The sequence below is a fragment of the Ambystoma mexicanum genome, chromosome 12 (assembly GCF_040938575.1).
Source record: "Ambystoma mexicanum isolate Mex_15411 chromosome 12, UKY_AmexF1_1, whole genome shotgun sequence".
Lineage (NCBI taxonomy): Eukaryota > Metazoa > Chordata > Amphibia > Caudata > Ambystomatidae > Ambystoma > Ambystoma mexicanum.
The window spans coordinates 48,841,690-48,866,828 of record NC_090936.1 but is presented as its reverse complement, the minus strand read 5'-3'; the positions used below and the strand labels follow the sequence as shown (position 1 = coordinate 48,866,828).

The 25,139-nt window shown below is 47.4% G+C and overlaps 1 protein-coding gene across 1 annotated transcript in view; it reads right to left on the bottom strand.

Annotated features, from left to right (window-relative positions):
- Window positions 1-25,139, bottom strand: part of CAPZA2 (capping actin protein of muscle Z-line subunit alpha 2) — a 175,919-nt gene that overhangs the window by 37,492 nt on the left and 113,288 nt on the right. Inside the window, exons 7-8 of the mRNA XM_069627932.1 lie at window positions 3,478-3,556; window positions 3,211-3,282 (exon numbers count right to left, since the gene is read on the bottom strand). Coding sequence (XP_069484033.1) covers window positions 3,211-3,282; window positions 3,478-3,556 — 151 coding nt within the window. The remainder of the gene's footprint in view (window positions 1-3,210; window positions 3,283-3,477; window positions 3,557-25,139) is intronic.

Genomic DNA, 25,139 nt, shown 5'->3' with positions numbered 1-25,139 from the left:
TCTGCGCGATGACAGGCTCAACAGCGGTACACCGGAGACACAGGGACTTCTCCTCCTGATGAATGGCACCGCGGATCATTCCAATTTCTTCTTCACTGCAAGCCGCGCTCAGACCTTCACCTGACAGAACTCAGGTGGTGCAGCTATTCCTCCTGACAGCGGCTCACCAGCCTGCAACAAAAACGGCGCCCAGCTCACTCCAGGGCAAGAAAGTGCCAGTCTGGTTGATGGCTCCTATCCCGTGCCGCCATCCTTGCCACAGAACAGCTGTCCTCGCTGAAACTCAACACAGCAACCGTTGCCCCTCGCACCATGTAGGGAACTCCAGTAAATGACCGCCAGGAGAACCCAAAAGGGGCACGAACTGCGCGCGGCGGGCCAAATTGACATAGACCATGCCAGGGTGTGGGAGGGACATCACGGGGGTGGTGTTCCGGGGGTGGTGTTCCAGGAGTGCAGCACCCCCCCCCCAGCAGCGCCATAGAAGAGGCTGTCCACCTACCATCCCATCCTCGTCGCTAGTGTAACAATGATGGACCGCCAGTACATCAAGGTAAGTTCTCGGGTTCTTTATTGTCCATGTCCTGAACTCCCACAAGACACAGGGATGGTAGGGGACACAAGATGACACGGGAAACACCGGGCTCACACCCATCTTCTCAGCTCACTGCTTCACTCTCCTCTCCAACCGTCACCAGCAGAACACCTCCACACTAACATTCCACACAAACATTCCACTGCAGATGACCTCACACTCACAGCTAATCTGTAGGCCAGATCACTACACACTACTGCAGACCTCAACAATGAGATGAGGATTAAAATAATATACGGATGTGCAAAACAAGTAGCCTAATGCATAGAAAGTCAGTATGACATTTGACCACATGCTTAACTTAGCAGATTTCAGGAGCCGTATCACACTCATAATATTTATATCATCTTATGTGGTTAAGACCCACACTGAACATGGGAAAGACTGGTCTCTTCACCAAGGCATTGCCACCATTTGCCTAAACTTCTGCCTTGTGCTATAAATACTGGTGGAAGTCGAATCCTGTGCTGCGGCTTAGTGATTTGTGATCCTGCTAATTTTGAGTAACATATATGCCTTATTCGAACAGTGGCTTGGACCAGAGTGGTTAGTTGGTGCCTAAAAGTGGTATTGGCTGGATGATCAGTTTAGAGAACAGAGGAGGGAGATTCCTAAACCTCTCACTATAAACACGTTTTAGAATGGTGCGGACTGCATATGGAGAAAAGCAGTCACATTAACTTGCATAACCTCTCGGCAGTGTTGCTGTCCTTATACATTTAACAGCAGATGATGCATTTATAGTGCTGACAACATCAAGTTCTCGGTGGCCTGATCATTTAAACCAGTTATTTATTTATTTATTTTATTCATTGAGCGCCTGGAGACCAACGCCGTTGGTGACGGTGCGCTATATAAATACCTTTAACATTCATGTGTTTGTATTTATTTATTTACAACTGTAACCCCTATTGATGGCCAATTGATAGCCCTGTTTTACACTTCAAATTTGTTCAATATTTGAATTTCGACAACCAAAACGGCTGATGCATGTAATTTTTGGTGCGAGTAGATAGTAAAAGCGTGCTTTGGTCTGAAGTTTCTTTTGGCAGAAATGCATTTAGTGATTACGGTGTGCAGTTTCCATTAAAGTGTGCAGTCTAAATGCGCAGTGTGAGCTCTACGTCCACTAGCAAGGATTTAAAGAGTGAACAGTATTTAACAAACCATATGACTAACCCGAGGCATCACCCACAGTGAAGGTGCACCTCAATGCACTGTACTAAACTCTGTTGCTATTGTTTCACGTTTAAAAATCGTTGAGATTAGGTATTTTCATTTGTAATTTAAATGCCCGACTCCCTCCACATGAGTGCCATTTATTGTATTGTTTTAAAAAATGTCACTGTAAATTCTCCCATAACAGGCCACCCTCATCGAAGCCGTTTTAGCCAGCAGAAAAGATATAAAAATGCATCACCATAGACTGCATGGGAATAAAGGGTGCATGCAAACAGTAAGAACTTCAGTGTCTAGCAGGTGAAACATCCATATTCACATTTTACACAATATCATCTAAGTTCCCTCAGTCAGGGAAAGTTACCGTTACTCCCGAGTGTTCGTCGCTCCTTGATATTGTTCTCCTCTCCCTGCATTTTTAGGTGCAATATCCATTTTCTCCCATATAGCTTTCAGGGTACTTTTTCCCTTTACTCCCCGTAGCTTATTCTCCTTCGCATTCATATTTGCTTCACGTTAATCGCACCTGTGTCTGCTAGTTATACCTGCGCCTCCCCCGCACTGTAGCGGCTCTAGCCATCAAGCAAGTCCCCTGGATCGTCTCAAACTGCCCTTCATGGAGAGGCATATCCTGAATTGGCTTGCAGCCAGGTCAGAATATGTTTTTTAAACCCAAAACAGGGCCATAATGTAGCACCTCACCATATATCTGGATGCAGAAGTTAGACGAGTAGTTGAATACCCTGAGCCCTCCTACAATTGGCTTCCGGGCACTCGGCTGCCTCTCTTGCCTGCAGGAACGGCCCAAAGTTTTTCATTTCTATAGTACCCACATGTAACTTAATTCAAGTTATTAACTTGAATTGTGATTTAAGCTAGAAACAAAGTTGCATATAGATCTCTGAGGCGAGTGCTTTGAGTTATCCAACCAGGTCAACGAAGCACTAACAAAGCTCTCAATGTAGCGATAGAAAAAAAAATCATTTAGCACCGGACGTTGCTGCACATTCAGAGGAGGCATCCATTAGAGGCGTCCATTATGGCTGCTGTAGTCAAATAAACCACAAGACGTATGGGGTGTATTAAACTCTATTCTGAGATGCATATTCACTTAAATCACACACTTCTTTCAAAAGACCACATGCCTTTTAAAGATTACATGTGTGGTATTTTAAAGCTCAAACATACCTGGGAAGTACCAGAACACCTTTTAGAGAGGACACACCAAGGCAGGTATTATGGTGACTGATGAAATAGTAAATTCCAAGCAAAAAGAAACCAAACCCTTCTGGACCACCAACAGGTGGTGGCATGTAGGATGACAAACCTCGCCAATGGCTTCCTCAGAAGAAATGCAAGGCCTGGCACTTGCTACACACTCACTGCACTTTTTTTGTGAACACATGCAGGTACCTAAAATATATTATGATACTTACAGACACTGGTAAAGATTCTTGTATATCTTTATGGCTCACTAACTGCACATTTCCATCTTCATAATAATGAACCTGTCAAAAGTAAACAGAACATATTTTTTAAGAGTATAATGCATCTTCTGCAGACAAGTTAGAACTCTACATACAAACACAATTTTTGGTGTATAGCCTCCAGTCTATTTTGAATTTTAGGATTAATGAGCACGTAAATACCAGGCACAAAGTGTGACTGAGCACAGGTGACGGATTGAACTTGGAGTAACATACCTGGATTTTCAAGATGCCAACCAGCTGCGTGGTAGAAGGGGTGATGGTAAACTTCCATTCTGACCTCCAACGCCCATTCCTTAAAGATACAGAGGGATTCACAGGCTTTAGGTGCCAAAGGAAATTATATTAAACACAGCTCTAGAAAACAAGTAAAGCCACACGTTTACATGAGCACCTCTGCAAGTGAAGTTCAAGCCCATCAGACTTAGTGAAAGAGCACCTTAAACACAAGACCACAACATGGGAATGTGATTCCCACTTTCAAAATGAACATTCTTTTGAAAGTGGCATCTTTCCTATATTCAAAGTTCATCAGATGCAAGTTCAGCTACAAAACAAAAGTACCTGGTATCCTAATTAAAATAAAATGCATGTATGAATTACCAATTTTTATTGAACAATAGTTATATAATGGTTGACATTTTGCTAATGCAATGCCAACAATCCATAAATAACCTTATCAGAATATTCTTTTTTTTTTTTTAAGCGTATACAAAAGTCAATTTCTTGTGCCTCAGATTGCTTTCCAATCTCAGGTCCAATATAGATGGGATACTCATTCCTACATTAAGTGGTTCAAACCAGAATATTTAAGCACTGATTAGGCCATTGACTAGAACTGGTGCCCAGTATTCGTCACTTCTGAGGGTCATGTTTAGCTGCTGGGTGAGATCTGAAGTTTTCTAACCCCCTTTAACCGTGTCATGAAGCTGAATGACTTGCACGTGAATCTTTAAATGACAAATACGTAAGAAAAATCTTACATGTATGTAACATCTTAAGCAGCTAAATCTTTTTACTGAAAGTCATTCAAATATCTAGCCGTGGTTCCTTTTCTGAGAATGTGGCTGGCATGTCAGTCTAGAAAAATGGACACCTCTCTCATGTGACCGCGAACGTATTCTGATGGCCGTGGGCCAACCGTCTCATGCACGAAATGACAGAATATAGGTTTCCGAGTTTGCCAATGAACGGCCATTTTGATGTAACAAGAATCGCCATTTTGTTTTCTAACCATTGCTCATTGCTTTCTGTTCTTATTGCTTCGCAGTACATTTTCTTCTTACACTGCTCGACTGTAAAACATTGTCTGCACGTGAAAGGACAAGGCCGCAGTGCCACGAGGATAACAAAAGTTCGTTGAAACACAACGTAGGCAGCGCCAGGAAGAATGCCCGGCTCCCTCCCGAATGTAGACTTGAAGCAGAGCTGCAGGGCATTTAATCATTTTGCAGCTGCCAGCCAGTCTCGTTATATGGTAGAATATGTTAGAATAAAGCAGCTAAAGGCTTGAATTATGCTCTTCTTACGCCCCCCCCTTTGCTGAGCCCCGTTAGAGCGTGTCGGCTCCCAGGACACAAATAGCACCTCATAGATAGCAAGATCTAGACCCAGCACACACTATCTTACAATAGGGTGCTGGAGGGGTTACCTAGTATCCTCTTTGTCTAGCTTCTCATGTAACATTTTTAATGTTACCCTTTCTTCACTGAATGGCTGGTAGCAGTTGTTTCGTTTTTACTACCATGGTGTGCATTTACTGCGGTCTGCGTTCGCAGCTGCAGTAAAGCACCCAAGGGTGCCATTTTTGTCAAAACGGACCCAGTCTTCTTTAGCCATTTCTTTGTGGAAAGGTCCTCTTGAGATTTATTCTACGCGCCAAACCAGGTTTGGTCCCTTTGGTCGTTTTGCCTTTGGCGGGATTCGCAAGTGAAGCCCGCCTCTGGCTCCAGGGTATCTGGGGTAGGCAGGACGTGAGGGAGGTGTCCGAAATTCCCTGTTCTTAGTCTCCTAGGAGACCCAAATGCACTCTGTGATGATTGGCTGGCTGACTGTCCGGCAAGGACAGCCACCCTGCTGGGCGAGTGACAGCTAGGCTGGAATGAAAGGGAGAGAACTGTATAAAAAGGTGAGTCTTTTGGCTTGGAAGACAGAGTCGACCACTGGATGAGGGAACCGAAGACAAACTTGAAGAGGATGCCTGCTGCAACTCCTGGACCCTTGGTTTGCCCGGTGAAGCCCTGCTGCAGTGCCGAAACGCCAAGTTCACAATGACAGAGAAGCCCCTACAAGGACGACTCCCCCCCACCCCGTTGAGTTGGTGGGACCAATCAACTCCAAAGTAAGCCACCTGGACATCCATCTCGGAGCTGGTTGAATTTCCAGAGTTGCTGCTGGAAACCGTAGAGCCAGGGAGAGGAACACCAGTTTGTGTGCGTTGCTTTTAAGTTGGCCAAGAGCTCCAGGAAGTTCCCCAGGACTCTCAGGAAGCAGGACTGACTGAACCCGAGCCCCCTCAACAAAGTGCCAGACCCCAGACACAAGGAAAGTTCATCTCGAAAGCCAGGAACCACAGTGTTGCTATTTGCGGCAGACGCGAGGAGCTGAAACACTGAACAGCCACTGAAAGTGAAGTTTGCCGGTTGAGAGTTTTGACCATCCCAGTGCAGTGCAGGAGTCCCCAGACGACTTCCCTCTTGTCCCCACGACTGAGGCCCAGGAAAAGTGAGATCTGCAGAGCTGCACAGGAACCAGAGTCATCTCCTGCATCTTTTCTTCATTTTAAAGGTACTGTGCAAAGTCTAAGAGAACTTGCCTCTTGCTGTAGAGTTGGTTGCATATTCTACCCTCACAAGTCTAATCAGCTTGTGGCCCTATATTGATTCATCTTTTTCTTCAAAGACTTCTGAAACATTGTGCAAATACTTTTTTTACTTACCTCCAAAGAAGTGCTACAGCCCATATAGACTCTTGCCTTGACTTTGGCTTAGCCTGTTTTAACTGAATGACTCATCGGGGGATCTGAAAGTATTTGCCTGCTTAAGAAATATTTGTGGTTTCTTGTTTGCTCTAATAACCTTTCCCCTTTTACTTGCTCTTAACTAATTATGCATGCTAACAGTTATACATTAATATCAACAGCACCTTAACAATTGAAGTCACCTGTGGGTGTAGGTCTCTGCTAAATGCCATCCCAAATGGGTAGGTTACCAATTCTGTTATCAGTCAGTTAATATAAGCCTTCTTCTGAAGGGAGTACTGCAGAACACCACACAAATATACTTCAGAATTACACATAAAATTAAAATTATTAAATTAATAATGTTTTATCAAGAAACCCTGTGTGTAAGTGTTTGCTTGAATATTTGTCACTGTGAATCTGTGTAACTCCCCTACAGCCCACAATGACCCCTCTTGAGATAACCCTGGCTACTCGTCCACACTACCAACATGTATAGTACAGACTTATACCAAAGGTTGGGTTACTACTGCCAGGAGGTCAGGGTTGTTTTAGTGCACCCTATGGGTACTGCATACAATCGTGCCTAACAGTGGGCAATACCATTTTCTGCCCTACATGAAAATCAGAAATTATTTTGGGTAAAAATGAAGGCTTAACCCTCAAAACAACCCTATCCTTGTGGAAGATATTAAAGAGTGTCTTGGATGATATTGCCTGCAATTCACTCACTCTACGGGCTGATGTTAATGCTACCAAGAGAATGGTTTTATATGTTAACCTTAATGGACATGAATGTAAAGGGGTGCACATATTAAAGTACCCAAACTGGAAACTGGAAAGGAGATGGAGGAACACATTGGTGAGTCCCTTTAGAAATTGCGTCACCAGTGGGATTTTGAAATGTGAACATTCTTCTGACGAGCGTTTAAAGATAGATCGCGCCGCCACATAACCCTGATTGGCTAAGGATAGTAGAAAAGATAACACTTCCAATGTTTTTCATAGAAAAGGGTCTACATTCTTGTCTTTGCACCAGCTGCAGAATTTTTTCCAATGGCAACGGTACAAAGACTTTGTCGCTGGCCTTCTGGCCAAAAAGCAACTTCTCCATTACGTAATCCGTTAAATCCCAATTCTTGTATCTCAGCCTTTCAGAAATAATGCGTGAAGGCTGAGTGTCTGCACCTCTGGATGGAGAACCCAACCCTCCTCTCGCAAGAGAAGATTCTCTCTTAGTGGAAGACGTATTTGAGGGCAGGTGGACATGTCCAGCAGGTCCGGGTACAAGTCCTCCCGGCCCAATCCGGGGCAATTAGGATCCTGTGTTTCCTGAAATTTCTTTCTCAACCTTCTCACATGAGGAATGACGGGGACTGGAGGAAATACATACAGGAGTGTAAGCTCCCAGTCACTACAAACACATCCCCCAGAGCTCCTCTTGGAGGAAATTCCCTGGAGCAGTACAGTTCGCATTTAGGGGGTTGACACTGCTTGCGAACACAACTTTCTCAACCTCCTGATCACATGAGGAATGACGGGGACTGGAGGAAATACATACAGGAGTGGAAACTTCCAGTCCACTACGAACATGTCCCTCAGAGCTCCTTTTGGAGGAAATTCCCTGGAGCAGTACAGTTTGCATTTCCGGGTTGACATGGGTTGCAAACAGATCCACTTGAGGGGTTCCCCAAAGGGTCAACACCTCTTGAAGGACTTCCTGAGCTAGTTCCCACTCGTGGGAGACTGTGCTCTGCCTGCTCAGAGTGTCCGCCGCCACCTTCTCTTCTCCGGCTAGGTGAACTGCCGACAATAGAGATTCCTTCTTGAATTGCCCAGTACCAGAGCTGTATTGCCTCTCTGGACAGTGGTAGTGACCTTACACCACCTCTCTTGTTGAGGTAGTACATCGCCACTGTGTTGTCCATCGTTATCAGGACATTCAAGTCTGACTGCCCTCAGCTCCAAAAGATTGATGTGTAGTTTGGACTCCGATGGAGACCAAGGACTGCCTTTTTTTCATATCGTTGGCGTGGGCTCCCTACCCTGTGAGTGAGGCGTCCGTCATTACTGTTATCTCCGGCAAGGGTTGCCAAAAGGGTTCTCCCTTCAGAATTTTGCCCATGCAGGACCACCACAGCAGATCTTGTGCGACCCTGCTTGGAACCTGAAGTAGGTCCTACATGTTTCCTGAGAACTGGGACCATTGTGTCCTGAGGGCCCATTGAAGGGATCTCATTCTCAGGTGAGCCTCTGGCACTAGAAAAATGCAGGATTCCATAAGGCCAAGCAACCTCAAAATAAATCTAAGGATGAGAGATGCTGGGCGCTCTGAAATTTGTAGACCATCTGCAGAATATGTTGAGCCCTCACCTCTTTCTAAAGGATGTATTCAGTACAACTCTGATGAACTGGAGCTTTTGAGAAGGTGTCATATGGGACTTCTTGTAAGTGAGGGAGAAGCCCAGTCTGTGAAGAGAGTGGCAGGTGACGTTGAGAGGATACAGGACTTGTTTGGGAGAACACGCCCTGGTCAGCCAATCATCCAGGTAGGGGTAGACATGAATACCCCCTCCTAGGACTCGCTGCCACCACCGCCATCAGTTTGGTGAAAACCCTCTGGGCGGAGGTTAGCCCGAATGGCAGAACTCAAAACTGGTAATGAGAGCTGCCAACGGCGAACCTCAGGTATTTTCTGTGCTTGAGATCAATTTGCACATGAAAAGAAGCACCCTGAAGGTCCAATGACAACATCCAATCCTGGAGTTGGCAGGCCTGAAGGATCTGAGCAAGTGGGCCCATCTTGAACTTGTCGTTCCTGAGGAACTTGTTCAAGTATCTAAAGTCCAAGATGGGTCTCATTCCTCCATCCTTCTTGGGTATTAGGAAATATGGATAGTACCATCCCTTGTTCCTCTCCGCTACAGGCACCGGTTCTATAGCGCCTTTCTCTAGCAGGGTCAACATTTCCTGCACAAGAAGCAGATCTGGAACCCTCAAAGAGTGATTTCCCGGTCGATGGTTCTGAGTTCTCTCAATGAAAGGAAGGCAGTAACCGCGGGCTATGGTTTCCAATGCCCAAGCATCCAAAGTAATGTCTCGCCATTCTTTCTGATGCTGAGACAGTCTGCCTCCCACTGGTGTGCTGTTGGTAAGGATGTCACTGCTTGAGCTGCCTTCGCACCTCTCCCTCATCCACCAGGAGCGAATCTTCTTTGGCCTCTTTGATCAGTCATTCCTCTAGCTCTTCCAACTGAGGAGCAGTAGCAAAATGATCTACCCCTCCAAAAGTTGAGACCTGTCAAAAGGCATGTTGAGGAGTCTGAATGGAACATCCGGCGAAAATCTAGATGTCCTCAACCATGCAAATCTGCATATTATGGTGCATAATAATAATAATAATTGATGCCATGGCTATGCTGATGCTGTCAGCACAATCCAGACCAGACTGAAGAGACACACACATGGCTTCCTTGCTGTCTCTAACAATAGCCAAGAACCTGTCTCTTTCCTCCACCTTGGGAATGTGCTCTGCTGCCATGGAAATACAGTCCCATAGAGTGAATGAGAATTTTGCTAGGGCACATGTGGAGTTGGCCGATTTAAGAGCCATGCTCCCTGCAGAAAATACTTTACTTGCCCATCCATCTACTCTCTTGCCATCTATATCTGGAGGGATAGTTGGATAAACTGCCTGCTTGATTGATATTTTATTTGTAACGCGCTCGTACACAAGTGTTTCAGAGCGCGGCAAGGGAGGGGACCAGGGGAGAACAAAACAGCGATCTTACTAGGCCCAGTGACATTGAGAACGCGCAAGTGCAAGGGAGCGGGGGGGAGGGGAAAAGTGCATGGAAGGGGGGAGAACTGGAAAGTGCGAAGCAGAGGAGAAACAGATAAATAACAATAAATAAATAATAAAGGCAACAAACAGTGGTAGCCAGCAATTTGCAAGTGCTAGGTTTAAGGCAGCAGACAGAGTAGGTCTGATAAGTGCAGGAAGAAAAAGGGGGGGCTGTATGGGTACAGATACAGACCCCAGCGCAAGGGGTGGGCCGGAGACAGTGTGGGAGGGTGGCAGCTGCCTGTACCATCAGGCTCTCTGGAGTGGGGTGTTTAGACAAGTAGTTGGGGTCACTACTGGAAGATCGGTATTTTTTGGTCAGCTTTTTTTTTTGTTTACTGCTGGATTAATCTCTGTGTCTCGCAATTTCCTGCCACCCTTTTTTGGAGAGCGATATGAAATAGTAAAATAGGATCCATTTGCGGACCCTTATCAAGGGTGTCCATCAGATCATCCTGTTGAAAGGGGAGGGTAGGCCTACTCCACCCAATATAGTCTACAACCTTAGCCATTAGTTGTCTATATGAAGCATCTGCATGCTCACCAGCTTCAGGTCTACCAAAAGCCAGCTCTGGTGAGGTGTCTATCCCACTGCCCGTTTGTAAATTATCATAGAGATCTTTTAATCTAGACTCTTCCGAAATAAAGCCCTTAGGCACATTTGGTGTACCAAATTGAAGACCAAAAGGCGCATCATTGTCTGATGGCTCATTTTCCTCATAAATTGAGGCGAGAGATTTGAAATAATCTTTTCTTGGTAAATTGATATAGGTCTGGTCTGGGATAGGCATCGAAGGCTAAAGAAACTGAACTCGACGCGCAAGGAGTCAAAATCTTTTTCGGCTTCGATGGTGTCATTGGTTTAGGTGGCACGGTTGGCATCAAAGGTATGGCTGGCGTCGATGGTGCCGCCGACGTTGAGAGCATAGGTGGCGTGGAGGGCGCAGCTGGCGTCGATGACCTCAACTCATGTTCGGACTTAGGGCTCAAAGGATCCTTCAATTACTTGTCATTGCGTCGAGGCCTTGACAGCTCTCAATGAGGATCTGGCCTACCTGGGCTCGAGTGCGCACAGGATTTGGCTTGAGCACTTCCCTTACAAGCGTCTTTGGAAGGCGCGGTAGGAGCATGGCTTGGCAAGCGTTTTTGTTTTTGAAATATTTTTAGCATTTTAGATCCAAATGCTTCCCATTCGGCAGGTGTAGAGCTTTTCGTGGGAAGAGATACCCTCTCAGGGAGGTGTCTGACAACAAAGTCCAAGAAGGCGACCTGTGGTGCCTCTTTTTCGACTTCCTCGACGACGATGAGTGGTGGGAGGCACTCCTGGACCTTGATCTTGATCTTTTAACCTCCTTCCTTCGAGGAGAGTCACCTCTCAGCTCGTCGGACAAAGGTTTCTTCGATGGGGTAGTTGATGGGGATTTTTTTACCTACTGCCGATTTCCCCCTTTGCTCCTTCAGAGCCTTTCCAGTCATTGACTGGCACTTGGAGCAGGCCAAGGACTTATGCTCCATCCCGAGACACCACAGACAAACTTGGTGTGGGTAGGTTAACAACATATTAGAATCGCAGTCCCAATACTTCTTGAACCCTGCCTTTGGGGTAGTAGGTGTCTAGGAAGAATACATTATCGCGTTAAGAACAAAAAAAAAGAGGCGCACCGCAGTATCTTGAAGCATTAGCTTACTCGGAAAACCGGAACTGAAGCCAACAGGCGCTGTGCGTGCCATATATACCTTCGACAATGACATCCTCGAGACGGAGGCCCTCAAGGAACATCACGTCAACCGCATCGATGCACAGCACCATCTGCCGAAAAATCTTTTCCCAATCAGCTGAAGCTGGGTATCGAATATCAAAGATGAGGAATACGTGGGAGAACACAATCCATTCGAAGAGAACCCCTGAACCCATTCTTCAGAGATCCTGGAGTAACCTGAAGGAGCCAAGACTCCCGTCCAGCTGTTAGACCCGCGAAGAGACCAGAGACCCGACTGAAGGAGGCCTGGTGACCAACCTCTGCTGCTGACCTGGTGGAGCCCCGTCTTGCTTGTGATCTTCAGCAGTCCAGCGAGGGAGCTGTGACTCTTGGAGTGGAGGGAACATCCATTCCTGATGTCTGCTCGGTTCCCTGCAAAGAAGAGCCGTTGAAGTGTCCCAGGAGCATCCTGTGGCTGACCAGCTCAGAGCTGGCGGGTCATCCGTTTTTCCACACAGATTTGGGGGTAGATCCTTATCCTCTGCAGGTGCCTCCCTCTGGACAGCCTCTCAGCCTCTCTCCGTCTTGAACTCGACCTACTGCAGTTCTGGAAACTCCTCAAGGCCTTCCTTTTCTCCTCCTCTTTCTCTCTTCCTCTGCCCAGCTAACCCCCTCTCTACTTGCTTCTTTCTCTTCTACAACCTGCTCAGCTATCTGACTGGTGCCTGGTGCCCCTCCAGAGCCCATAGGTCCCAGGCTCCCCGCCAGTCCTGCACTTGCCTCTGGGGCCTCTACACTTTGCTTGGCACTACTGCATTATGCCCCATGAGGGGCAAGCACCCTGCACTTAACCCTGGCCCCTGCTGGTCTGGGCGCACTTGTCGCCCCCTCGCACTTACTGTCTCTGTGCACTTGCACGACTTGAATGTACTAGACCTACCTAGTCTGTCTGTTCCTCCCACTGTCTCCCCTACCTAGCCAGGTCTAGTACTGGAGTTTATTGAACTGTACGTTCACCCTCCACCCCCTTCTCCCCTCACTCTTTCTAACGCACTGTTAGGCAGGATGGTATATAGTAACCCTGTGGGTGACTACACCAGCCTTGCTCTCTTGGCAATAGGTAGGTAAACCCACCTATTGGTAAAGGTCTGTACTACACACGTTGGTAGAGTGACTGAGCAGCCAGACTTATCTCAAGGGGGGTAAATGTGAGCTGTAGAGATGCAACACTGAGATGACAATGCATTACTTAGCGTAAAAGCAGTTCTGATGGTTGTATCTGCTTAGATTCACATGCTGTGCATAGGTCCGACATCCAGTGGTCACTGCAGAGTATTGCATTTTGTTTTTCGTAGTCGAAAAGGGGACGTCGACAAGGCGTGTCTGTAACACTATCCCTATAGTGACGTGCAGTGTACCCACAATCCCTCACGCGTCGAGGTCCCTCTGTTTGTTTTTTTTCTGCCCTGAGGAAGCCTATTAGACGTGAGTGAGTACAGAAAAGAGAGATATAGAAGAAAGTCTATGTTCCTTCCATCCGAGCGGGGAGGAAGGGTGGGCGCATGTGAATCTAAGCAGATACAACCATCAAAATGCTTTTACGGTAAGTAATGCATTGTCTTCTGATGTTTGTTAATCTGCTTAGAATCACATGCTGTGCATAGACTAGCGAGCAGTACCCGGAGTTTGCGGTGGGTTGTGAGAAGGAACAGTAGAGAAAAGATGTCTTAATACTGCGTGTCCCACCTGGGAATCAGATCTAGAGTGGGCATCTAGACAGTAGTGTTTTGTAAAGGTGTGAACAGAACTCCAGGTTGCCGCTTTGCAAATGGACTCAAGAGGGACATTTGCAATGAAAATGATTAGTCTTTCTCAATGGTCTAGTTCTTTCCATATAAAACATCACTGCTCTGCGAACATTCAGTGTATGCAGGCTCTTCTCACCTAAGTTTGAAGGATTTTGAAAGAACGTTGGTAGTTCTATTGACTGGTTGACATGGAATTTTGAGATAAATTTTGGTGCAAACCTAGGATGTGTGCGTAGAACCACCTTATCCTTGTGAACTGTTACAAAGGGGTCTAGTACAGAGAGCGCTTGTAGTTCACTTACTCTCCTAATGGAGGTGATAGCTATTAGAAAAGCAGTCTTAAGAGTGAGGTCTTTAAGTGTTGCTTTGTGCATGGGTTCAAAGGGTGACCCCATGAGCCTGGTTAGTACCACATTTAGGTCCGATCCGGGAGCAGGGTTTGCTTCGGGAGGGTGGATCCTCTTCACTCCTTCCATGAAGGCTTTAATAACTGGGACTTTCCGCCATGACACTAAGTTGGGAAGTGGTGTATGCGGAAAGTGCAGCTAAATGGACTTTAATAGAGTTAAACACCAAGCCTGAGTCTAATAGGCGAGTCAGGTACAGAACAATTTGTGTGGGAGAGCAGTCAACTGGGTTGATGCTCCTTCCCCTACACCAGATGACAAATCTTTTCCCATTTGCTAGAATAACAATGACGAGTGTTAGGCTTTCTAGCCTCCCTGAGAATGTCCATGCATCTCTGCAGGAGTTGTAAATGTCCAAATTCTATGATCTCAGGAGCCAGGCTACTAAGTTCATGGTCTGAGGGCATGGATGTAGTGTCCTGCCCTTGTCCTTTGACAGCATGTTGTCCGGGCAGGGAAGTTTCACTGGAGGAGATAGGGACATCTCCATCAAGTGAGTGAACCAAGGCTGTCTGGCCCACATAGGGGCCACCAGTATCATGGTAACTTGTTCCTGGTGCATCTTGTGCACTATCTTGTTGAGAAGGGGAGTCGGGGGGGGGGGAGGGGAGGGGGGGTAAGCGTAAACAAATTTCCCTGACCATGGTATCGATAGAACGGTCCCCTTGGATTGGTTCTGGGGGTACCTGGAGGCGTAATCTTGGCATTGTGAGTTCTCCAGAGTTGCGAACAGATCTATTTCTGGGAATCCCCATTGTGTGAAGACGTCAAAGACGATGTCTTCGTGTAACCGCCATTCGTACTCTGAGGGCAGAGGGAAGTCTCTGCTGAGTTCGTCTGCTAGCAGATTGAGTTCCCCTGGTACATGTTGTGACAGTAGGAACATGTGTTTGAGAGCCAACTTCCAGATGTTCTGGGACAGCTTGGACAGTCCTGGAGAGTGGGTGCCCCCCTGCTTGTTGAGGTAGTACATGGCTGTGGTGCAGTCTGTGAGGACCATCACTGTCTTCCCTTGCAGGTGTGCCTGGAAGGCTTTCAGTGCCTTGAACACAGCTAGTAGCTCCAGTAAGTTTATGTGCTTGGATGCTACGCTTGGCGTCCAGACTCCGTGAGCAGTCTGATGGGATAGGTGAGCCCCCCATTCTGTGAGGGATGCGTCTGTGGTTAGAGTGGCTTCCACTGCGGGGGTGGCGAATGGTTTCCCTATTACCAGGTTTTCCTTCGACCACCACCGTAGCGAGAGACCAAGGCCTGCGAAACCACCACTAGATCGTCCCATTGTCCGCTGGCCTGACACCACTGGCTGTTGAGCTACTCTTGCATTGGGCGCATGCGCAGGCGCGCGTGAGGTACCAAATAAATACATGACGCCATCATTCCTAGTAAGCGCATTGCTTTGCGTACCGTCACCTCTCGACCGGCCACATATTGAGGGATTTGAAACAGCATGTTTTGGACCCTCTCATTGGAGGGGAAGACGAGGCCGTCCTTTGTTCGAATTAGAGCCCCTAGGAATTGTTTGATCTGGCTGGGGTCTAAGCTGGATTTCTTCTCGTTGATGGAGAAGCCCAGTTGAAACCAAAGGTCTACAGTCTTGGGTATTTGAAAAGCATGTTTCGTAAGAATCCCCTGTTATGAGCCAATCGTCGAGGTAAGGGTATACCGGGATGGACAAACTGCGCAGGTGGGCCGCTGCCAGTACCTTCGTGAATACTCTCGCCGCTGATGCTATGCCGAAGGGTAGCACTCTGAACTGGTAGTGTTTGCCCTCTATCATGAACCTGAGGTATTTCCTGTGCGCTGGCAACATTAAAATATGAAAGTATGTATCTTTCATGTCCAGTGTTGTCAAGTAATCTCCCTGTGAAAGCAGGGGGATTACCTCCTGTAGAGTCACCATATGAAACTTTTGAGATTTGACAAATTTGTTCGCTGGGCTCAGATCTAGTACAGGGCGCATGGTTAAGTCCTTTTTGGGTACAAGGAAGTACACTGAATAAATACCTTCCGTTACCTGGGCTAGAGGCACGACCTCTATAGCTCCTTTTTCTAGTATTTGGTTCACTTCTTGAAGAAGGATGGCGAGGTGTTCTGGCGACATGCGTCGTCCCCTTGGGGGTCTGTATGCAAGGGAACTGTTGAATTCTATACAGTAACCGCGGGCTATGGTTGATAGTACCCAGCGGTCTGATGTTATACCCTCCCATGATGGAAGAAAGGATGTTAACCGGCCCCCGACCGGCGAAGCATGGGAGGGAACCCGAATCTTTGAGTCATTTGGTGTTGGTGGCTTGGGAACCTCTAGGGGTGAGACCCCGACCTCTTCCCTTGCCACGACGTTGTCCTCTTTGGTTATATTGTCCACTGGTGCCTTAGTTAGAGGACCAGTTACCTGCAGAGTATTGCTGCTGCTGTTGTTGCTGCTGGCGTTGGCCTCAGAAAAAGCATTTGTTGCCATAACCACGTTTGTTGGGAGGCCTTGAAATTTGGTCTAGTGTTTTGATTGTGTCAAATTCTTTCTTTGCGGTCTCTAGTGCCTCATCCACAGCCTTACCAAAGAGGTGTGCATCTTCTATAGGTTTGTTAATTAGAGATGCTTGTGTCTCAGGTTTAAAGCCTGAATTACCTAGCCATACATGGTGTTTGAGGAGGATTCCTTGGACTAGGGAACGGCCAACCGTTTCTGCAGCATCCAGAGTATTTTTAATGATGCTTTGGTTGACTAAGGTTCCTTCAGTCACCGTGGCTAGAAGCCGAGTACGTAGGGGTTCCGGTACCTCCTCAATATCCTTACGTAGTTTGCTCCATTGTGCATCTGCGTAACTTGCCAGCAAAGAGTTGTTGTTGGCAATTCTTTCGGAAAAGGCAGCTGAGGCTGTAATCCTCTTTCCAAGGGCATACAATTTTGTACCCTCTTTATCTGGTGGTGCCTCGCTAGTTGACAGCGGGACCCCTGCTCTCTTTCTGGTATTTGTCACCACTAAGGAGTCTGGTACAGAGTGGCCCCTGATGTATAACGGGTCCGATGGAGGACTACATTTTTCTATCCTCGGGTTGACCCCTCTGATCAACGCGGGAGTGGATAGTGAAGGAATAATTTGTCTCTTTACTGAGGCGAGGAGGGGAATGGTTTGGCTCACGGGGTTTCTCCTTAATGATCTTTTCTACAAAGTCGATGTCAGGAGAAGTTTCCCGGTCTCGATCTCGAAATGCACTGCTGCCTTGCGTAGAAGTGCATTAAAGGTAGGTTGATCGTCTATAGGTGATGTATTCCTAATAGGTGAGTCTTTGGGTGGGGACAGGTTTATGGCGTCAGGGTCTGAAAACACTGATGGGGACTGCCAGGGCTGTGAAGCGCCTTCTTCTGGGTCTTCTCCGAAGCCCCCATCACACATATCCGGGTTGTCTTCAAAACCTTCCTTCTCTAGGTTTTGTTCCCCTTCATTGCCTAGGAATTCATCATCCTCCTGAAAGTGGGGGTCCTCTCCAGTGAGGTCATATAAATCTACACCCTCTTGGGGGGGATCAAACAGCCTGGGGTACTTGGCCCTGGGATCCTCCTGAGGTCCCTCTCTTGATCTCTTGGAAGGTTCTGAGTCTCCATAAACCGCTCCATTTTGTCCATACAGAACTGGAGTCTCTCTAGGGTTTCGTGAGGTACCCCAGAGCGGTCAGGGGGGGAAAAGGGAGGGCCTTCCATTAGAAAACGCTTTGACCTATCCCATAACGTCGGAGAGGTTCCCCTCGCCTTCTGAAAAGCCTACTGGTAGGTTAGGAGTCCCTCTCGACGGAGGGGGCGGTTCCTGCCTTCCTTCTGACCTTTTCGGCGTCTCCCGGGCTTTATGTGCGGCGATCAACGTTTCTTTCGCCGTCCGTCTCTGGCTATCGGTGGAAATAATCCAAGCCAGGCTCTCGACAACTAAACTGTCCGTCGAGGGTACCTCCGGCGTCGACGTTACAGGCGTTGCTTGCTCTATGCCGAAGGGTGTCCTCTCTATAGCTGAGGAACCGATTGCATGTGACAACAACCCCGAAGGAAAGGGAGGGGAAAGGCATTCTCAAAGAGAAACAATAAATGTCCCACAACCCCACTCTCCCTAATGTATTTGGCCGTCGAGGCCAGGCCACGTGTTCAGCGAACACCGAAAAACCTCCTCCGTCGAAGGCACCTCCGTCAGAGATCTTGATCAGCGGTGAACAGCTTCGCAGCTACGACGCCGAAGGAGGGATGTAAGTAATAATATAAGTTAAGGACGACCATGTCTGTCGAGGTGCTCCGCGTATAGGCGACCAATATTTGGGTGGAAAAAAACAATCTGAGGGACCTCGACGCGTGAGGGATTGTGGGTAAACTGCACGTCACTATAGGGATAGTGTTACAGACATGCCTTGTCGATGTCCCCTTTTCGACTACGAAAAACAAAATGCAATACTCTGCAGTGACCACTGGATGTCGGACTATGGACAGCAGGTGATTCTAAGCAGATTAATAAACATCAGAACTACAATTACAAGTATCCAAATAACACTTATACTCAAGGTTTTCTATTATTTATTTGATGGTCAGTTTTAAATATGGCTTCATTAGAAAGAGCAATATGCAACATTAAAAATACACTTCGTAAAACTTCCTCAGATTTAAGATAAGCAAGTAGATACCCTTTTGGGATATCACAAACACAATTCCTACACCCTGAGGTGACTTTAATTACTAGGATACTGTGGACATTGCTCTATCGCTTTTGACACTTAATGCAAATACTGAGGTTGTAGAAAAGTAAAAGGTTAGGGGAGGAAAAGGGTTAACAGGTTCTCAGAGCATGTGAATACTTTTCAATCTCCCAATGAAGTCTAGGTTAGACCTTTCCCAGCAATCCAAGTTAAACTTATGCACCACCTATGAGGGACAGTTAAAACCAAAGTCAATGGGCCAGAAGAGTCTGCAGGGAAGCAGGACAGCCAGGGTGAATTTGAACAATGCCTAGAGAGCTGGGCCACTTCTTTAGATAGCACAAAAGTCTTGCACAATATTTTAAGAGTTTGTAGAAAAGAATCACTGTTGGGTCAGAAGCTGTTAGGCTTGTGAAGGGCAGGGTGTAAAGACCGGTCCACGAGCTCATCAGCCCTGGCCAATGGGTGCGCGTCAGGTTTGGTGAAGGCATTGACTCCTCTGTAGTCCACACAGAGCCTCCAATCCTTGGTACCTGCCTGGGAACATGCCTTGGGGACAAGGACCACTGGACTGGACCAGGGACTGGTTGAGGTTTCAATAACACCCAGATCCAACAACTTGGCCACCTCAGCCTGGATGTGGTTCTTAACGGTATCTGACATACAGCAGCACCTACTTTTGACAGGCACACTGTCACCAGTGTCAATTTCATGCCTACACCATGGTGTAAGGCCTGGTGTCAGTGAGAACAGAGGCATACTGCCGGAGCAAAGTACTGCAGGCCCTCTGCTGTTCTGTCGTCAGATCTGGAGAGAGATGCACTCTGTCTACAGCCACCCGGAGGGTTGTTATACAGCAAATCAGGAAGGGGCTCACTCTCATCCTCTTCTTGCTCGGAAGCCAGCAAGAGGCATGAGACGTATGCTCGCCTATGCAAAGGCTCAAGTCTGTTAACATGCAATACCTGAGGGGCTACCCCAGGGACTCCCATGTCAACCAGATAGTTGACTTTGCCCATCTTGGAGATTATCCTAAAGGGTCCAGTCCACTTATCTGCCAAAGCTCTAGGCTTGGTAGGCTCCCTCACAAGGATCTCCTGTCTTGGAGTCCAACTGACTTGATATGATTTAAGGCCATGCCACTATTTATTCAATTCCTGGCTGGCCTCGAGATTCGCTGTTGCCTGACCCATCATTTGTGTCATCCTCCGCCTGAGGCCTAACACATAGTCCCCCACTTGCTTGGCAGGACCTGGAGGGGTGGCTTCCAAACCTTCTCTGATCAAGGCAAGGGGCCCCCCTCACTGGATGGCCAAAAAGTAACTAAAAGGGTCTGAAACCAACACCCTCTTGAGGTCCCTCTTTGTAAGCAAACAGCAGGCATGGCAGGAGGAGATCTCATTTCCTCCTTTGGGGCTCTTCCAAAGCACCCAGCATGCCCTTGAGAGTTTCATTAAATCTCTCGACCAGACCATTGGTGCGGGGATGGTAAGAGGTGGAGCACTTGTAGGTTACCCGCGGAGACCAGGTGAGCGTAACGGGTGGACCACTACTCTTACTCCCACCCACATAGTACTTATCCCGTTTCCATGTGTTAAAAAGGTGACAGAAATGGCCGTTTACACAAAAAATCACGGCAAAAAGCCTGTTGTTTTGCCACCGGCATCCATGTATAGGATGCGGGGGACACCCCCGCAACCCCCAGACCCATACCATTTAAGGGAAGCAGGGGACACCCCCGCAACCTCCGCTCCCCTTAAATGGTATAATGGGGTACACCTTTACCAGGTCAAACCTCAGCATTTTTCCCGTGATTTTTTGTAAAGGTGACATTTTTGCAGCGATTTTATTACTGCATACCCTTATCCTCACTACATTTTTGGGTCTTAGGAGGGGAAGGTTTAGGTTTACTCGACTGTGACTGCTTTTAGGACTCCTCAACCTTCTGAGATGTCCCCTTTTCTTTGTCCTTGTCCTTCCCGCTAGAGTCCTTAGGGGACACCCAGTGGGAGACCTACTTGTCAGCCCAGCCTGACCAGCTTAAAGGGATCAAAAATGTTCTGGTCAGCAACATACTGACGCAGCCCTGGTGAACAGGCTTCCGAAAAATGCTCAAAAAACAAAAAGGTGCGACAATTCAACCAACGTTTTCACTTTGTAACCATCAATCCACCCCATCATATTCATGTACGCAGCACTCTCCAGTCAACCCAAGACACATTCTCTTGTTTGTTAAATTCCCTGAACCTTTTAAGGTATTGGGTAGGTGTCTTGCCAAACTTGGCAATCAAAGCAGACTTCCTGCACTCATACAGACCTCTTTCTTCCACACTCAGTTTCAGAATACAGTCATACCCAGTCTGAGGCACTCTGCTTAACAAACACTTAGCCCAATCTTTTTTATCAACATTGTGAATTGCACAAGCCATTTCAAATGCTTTAATCCCATTGGAGGATATCAGAACCCTCCACATACACACCAACCAAATCTTGCATAAACTTGGTGGCTGCAGACCCGACACAACTGGTTTCGCTGAAGTCTCCACTCTAGCTTTCTCTAGCTGGATTCTCTGACATTGTGTCCTTGTCTTGGAGTTCAAGATCCCTATTCTTGAGTTCCACTTGCTATGACAACTCCTCTTTCTTAAGCTCAGCTTCAATGTCCAACTTTAGGCATTCAAAGTCCAATTTCATCCTTAATAACTCAAGTTATAGTACTGCTTTGCCGCAAGGACTGCTGCAGCTCCCGCCTGTTCCTTGCTGTAGGATTGCTACGTTGTGCCATCAACAACAAAGGTGACTTTGGTCATGGGGACCCTCAGTCTGGTGCTTACCAGTGAATAAGTGACTATGTGACTCAATGCTACTTTTCGTAGCGAAGCATCATTACTGACTGTTTGTTCTATTCCATTGCAGCCCCTCAGCTTGGCCCGCCCCTAGATCACGCGGACTGAGGACTTCCCCATATTACGAGCTCGCACACGTACACACTTGTGGAAGTACCGGTTAAGTGCCGCTTAGCCGCGAAGCAGCAGCGGCTTGTTCTTTTTTTTGTTGTGCCATTAACGTATCATGCAACTTTTTCATCAGTATTTCTGGGCAAGAATTTATCCAAACATACAGTGTGGATATGGCATATGCTGCGTATTCATTAAAAACTGACATGCCTGGTTACCCGCTCAACATGTTGGCAGCAGTTTTTAATGTTACACCCGTCATAGCAAATGTTCCACCTCGTCAAAATGTTCCCCTCTGCTTTAACAATTACTCCTGTATGCACCCCAAACATTGCCAAAACACTGTGTGCCCTTAGACAGTCGTCCTCATTTAAATTTAAAGCGGCTCCTCACCCACCCCTGACACTATCTTCAGCCTTACCAACAAACACACTATTGTACCCGTGCATGCCCATAGTAAATAGCTTATGCATGCATCCAGTGGCCCCCTGTGATCGGGTCAATCCTCAGCCACTTTCTGATAACACGATTCTGGACTCTCAAGGGAAGCGGCCCGGTGTCTGACCCGGTTTTTCCATTATTCCCCAATTACATTCCCAACCCTTAGCCATGATTCGTCTGGCATCTCCATCTATGCAAGCCAGTGTGAATCGGCAATTTCAATTGTAGACGAAGAGTGCGCACAGGGCTCTCAGGTCATGACGCTAAATTCAACCATGGCACAGGCTCAGTCATTACTAGACTCTTTTATCCATCCGACCCCAAGACTCCCTAGACCGCCTCGGAGTGAGGCCACCTTGCACCATTTTTCTATGTTGCTACCCGCCTTAATGGCGATTAACACCCCAATCATGAGTCTTTTGAAGTTGTATGAAACTCTGGATGTAAAAATGGACCAAACAATCAAGCCAATTTGATGAGTTAGCTAAATGGCTAAATGTTAATCATTCAACTCCTACGGTCAACATGATGCATGCACTTCCAATGTCCAAAGACCCAGTAGATGCCTCTGATCGCTCTCAAGAATGTACTAATCAAGAGTTGTTGTCCAGTTCAGGGATGCCTTTGGGTCCCTCAGTTGACTCCACTTGTCAATTACCAGCTATTGCCAGCATAATCCGCCCCATGGAGCACAACCATGACTCAAATGGTCCACTCACTTTGGACGAGTCATGGACGTCTTCTGTTTCTCCGAAACCGTGCTCAGCCGCTTCCGATTCTGCGGAGGTGTGTCCATTACGGAATCAGAATTTAGGTGAGGCTCGTGGTGCAAATCAAAAACTCAAGAGCTTTAAGCTCCCATTGAAAGGGCCACGGACCTCCATAAAAAATCTAAAAACATGGATGCGACAAAACCTTTAAAAAGCACTTTGAATGCTTTTTTCAAGCGTTGGATAAGTCATCAAACTTACAAACAAAAAGACTGCTCCTAGCTTACACTCACAGTCACATTCACGTTTAAATGTGTCTAACATTAAAAACTAAGATCATGATACTCCTGTTTCTAATCTGCGAGAAATGGACATGCACCCTATTTCTTATTCTCCACTTAATAACCTTATCCACTCTATTCAGCAGGCGGAGGACCTTGAAAAGTCCTCTGCACAACTTAAATCGGTCAAGAAAGTAGTCACCTTTCACATGCCCGAGCAAGTACCATCCTCAGTAGGCTGCGACCAAAATCGGGAAGATCATAGCCCTAAAAACACATGGTCGATTTATATCTGGATGAACAGCTGTCTAAGCCAAGTATACAGCAGTCTGGCGCACAAACGCCAGACTCGGGGCCCGCATGCCCGCACCAATACCCAGGCAGCAGTTCTCGGCCTGATCAGGAAACAACGGAAATACTGCCCTGTGAGTTACAGCGAAATGTTGAGTTCAGGGCATCATCACTTCAAATGCTTACCAAATCAGTCGTCTTCTCATAATCCCTCGAGACATGCACATTCTCTGAATTCACTGTGTCACACTCTCATTATGAAGTGTAGCGACGGCAATTTTCCAACCTATGACCTCAATAGGCGCATTGTTTTGAACATCTTCATTGACATTGTGGAACTCGAAGATGTGGCTACTACTGACATTGAGCAAATTGAGTTAATTTCTGACTCTATGTGTTCAGTGGTCAGGCTATGGTCCTTTCTGGAGTGGTCATGAATACCATCTGGCAATCTAAAATGCGATTATTCGCAATGGGATTTCTAATTGCCCAAGACCCGGAACGCATAGCAGCTAGGCCACAATGTGAAAACCCAAAGCCCAATATTTATCTATCTAGGCTCAAAGTCAACAGCTGATCGATGGCCACCGGCCCTTGGCCACCCACACAATTCAGGAGATGATAGCAGTTTTGAAAATTGCGAGTTGGAATACCTGAGGCCATTCGCATCTACAATTCTCCATTAAAAATGTACCCTGTATTTACCACATCATAGCATTGCAAGAGACGTGGCTGTCCTCTCCACCTGTATGGGACAGTTATGACTCTATCCTGCTTCCAGTGGTTCTTGGCAAGGGCAGACCTTCGTCTGGCCTATCCATTGGCTGTCAACTCGTCAATAGGTTTCACAATTAAAGGAAGCTGGTGAGCCAGTCTGCAGCAGTCACAGCCGCTTTCTACATTGTTGTGCAGGAAGTGCTTATTTAATCCCCAACACACCGCCGAGCGGAGCTGGTGAGCCGAGGTGGGGAGCCAGTCTGTAGCAGTCACAGCCACTTTCTACATCCTTGTGCAGGAAGTGCTTATTTAATCCCCAACACACCGCAGAGCGGTGAACGGAGTTGGTGAGCCGAGGTGGGGAGCCAGTCTGCAGCAGTCACAGCCGCTTTCTACATCGTTGTGCAGGAAGTGCTTATTTAATCCCCAACACACCGCGGAGCGGTGAACGGAGCTGGTGAACCGAGGTGGGGAGCCAGTCTGCCGCAGTCCGCTAGAGACGCAAAGCCGGAGTCGAATGGAGCCGGAGGTACGACCTCTGAATTCTCTGAAGTCACTCCTGAAAAACTCACCGTCGACGAAAACAGCAAAGTCGGTGGGGGAAATGGCCCCAGGAACAAGCGAGAGGAGTAGGAGCAAGTCCGCCTCGGCACCGAGGCCGCCATCAACACCTACAATTGCGGACTTGCTATCCATAGCCCCTGGGCAAACATGTCGTCTACAAGTGCCACAACAGGGACTTGTCAAGAGAAGCAGAAAAGAAAAGGAAAACAAAATCTCAACCGAAGCACGTCGACAAGTACGGGCCCGGTACCATCGATGACGTCTCTGATGGTGGAGGAGCCTGAGGAGGTTGAGGGGCTTGAGGAGCGACCCGCCCGAGAGGAGGGTGCCCAAGATGGAATGCGCCCACCCGCCCCCGCCTCCGTCCATCCAGCAGGCAGCAGCCTGCCGTCACCGGACTCGGTGAGTGGAGTTCGCCCGGGCGCGGTCGGAGGACGGAACCTGCCCGACTCGAAGTGGCTGCCCTGCAGCGGGGTCGATGAAAGCCCCGAACCGGAGGCAAATGAGGAACTGGGTGGAGTCATCTCC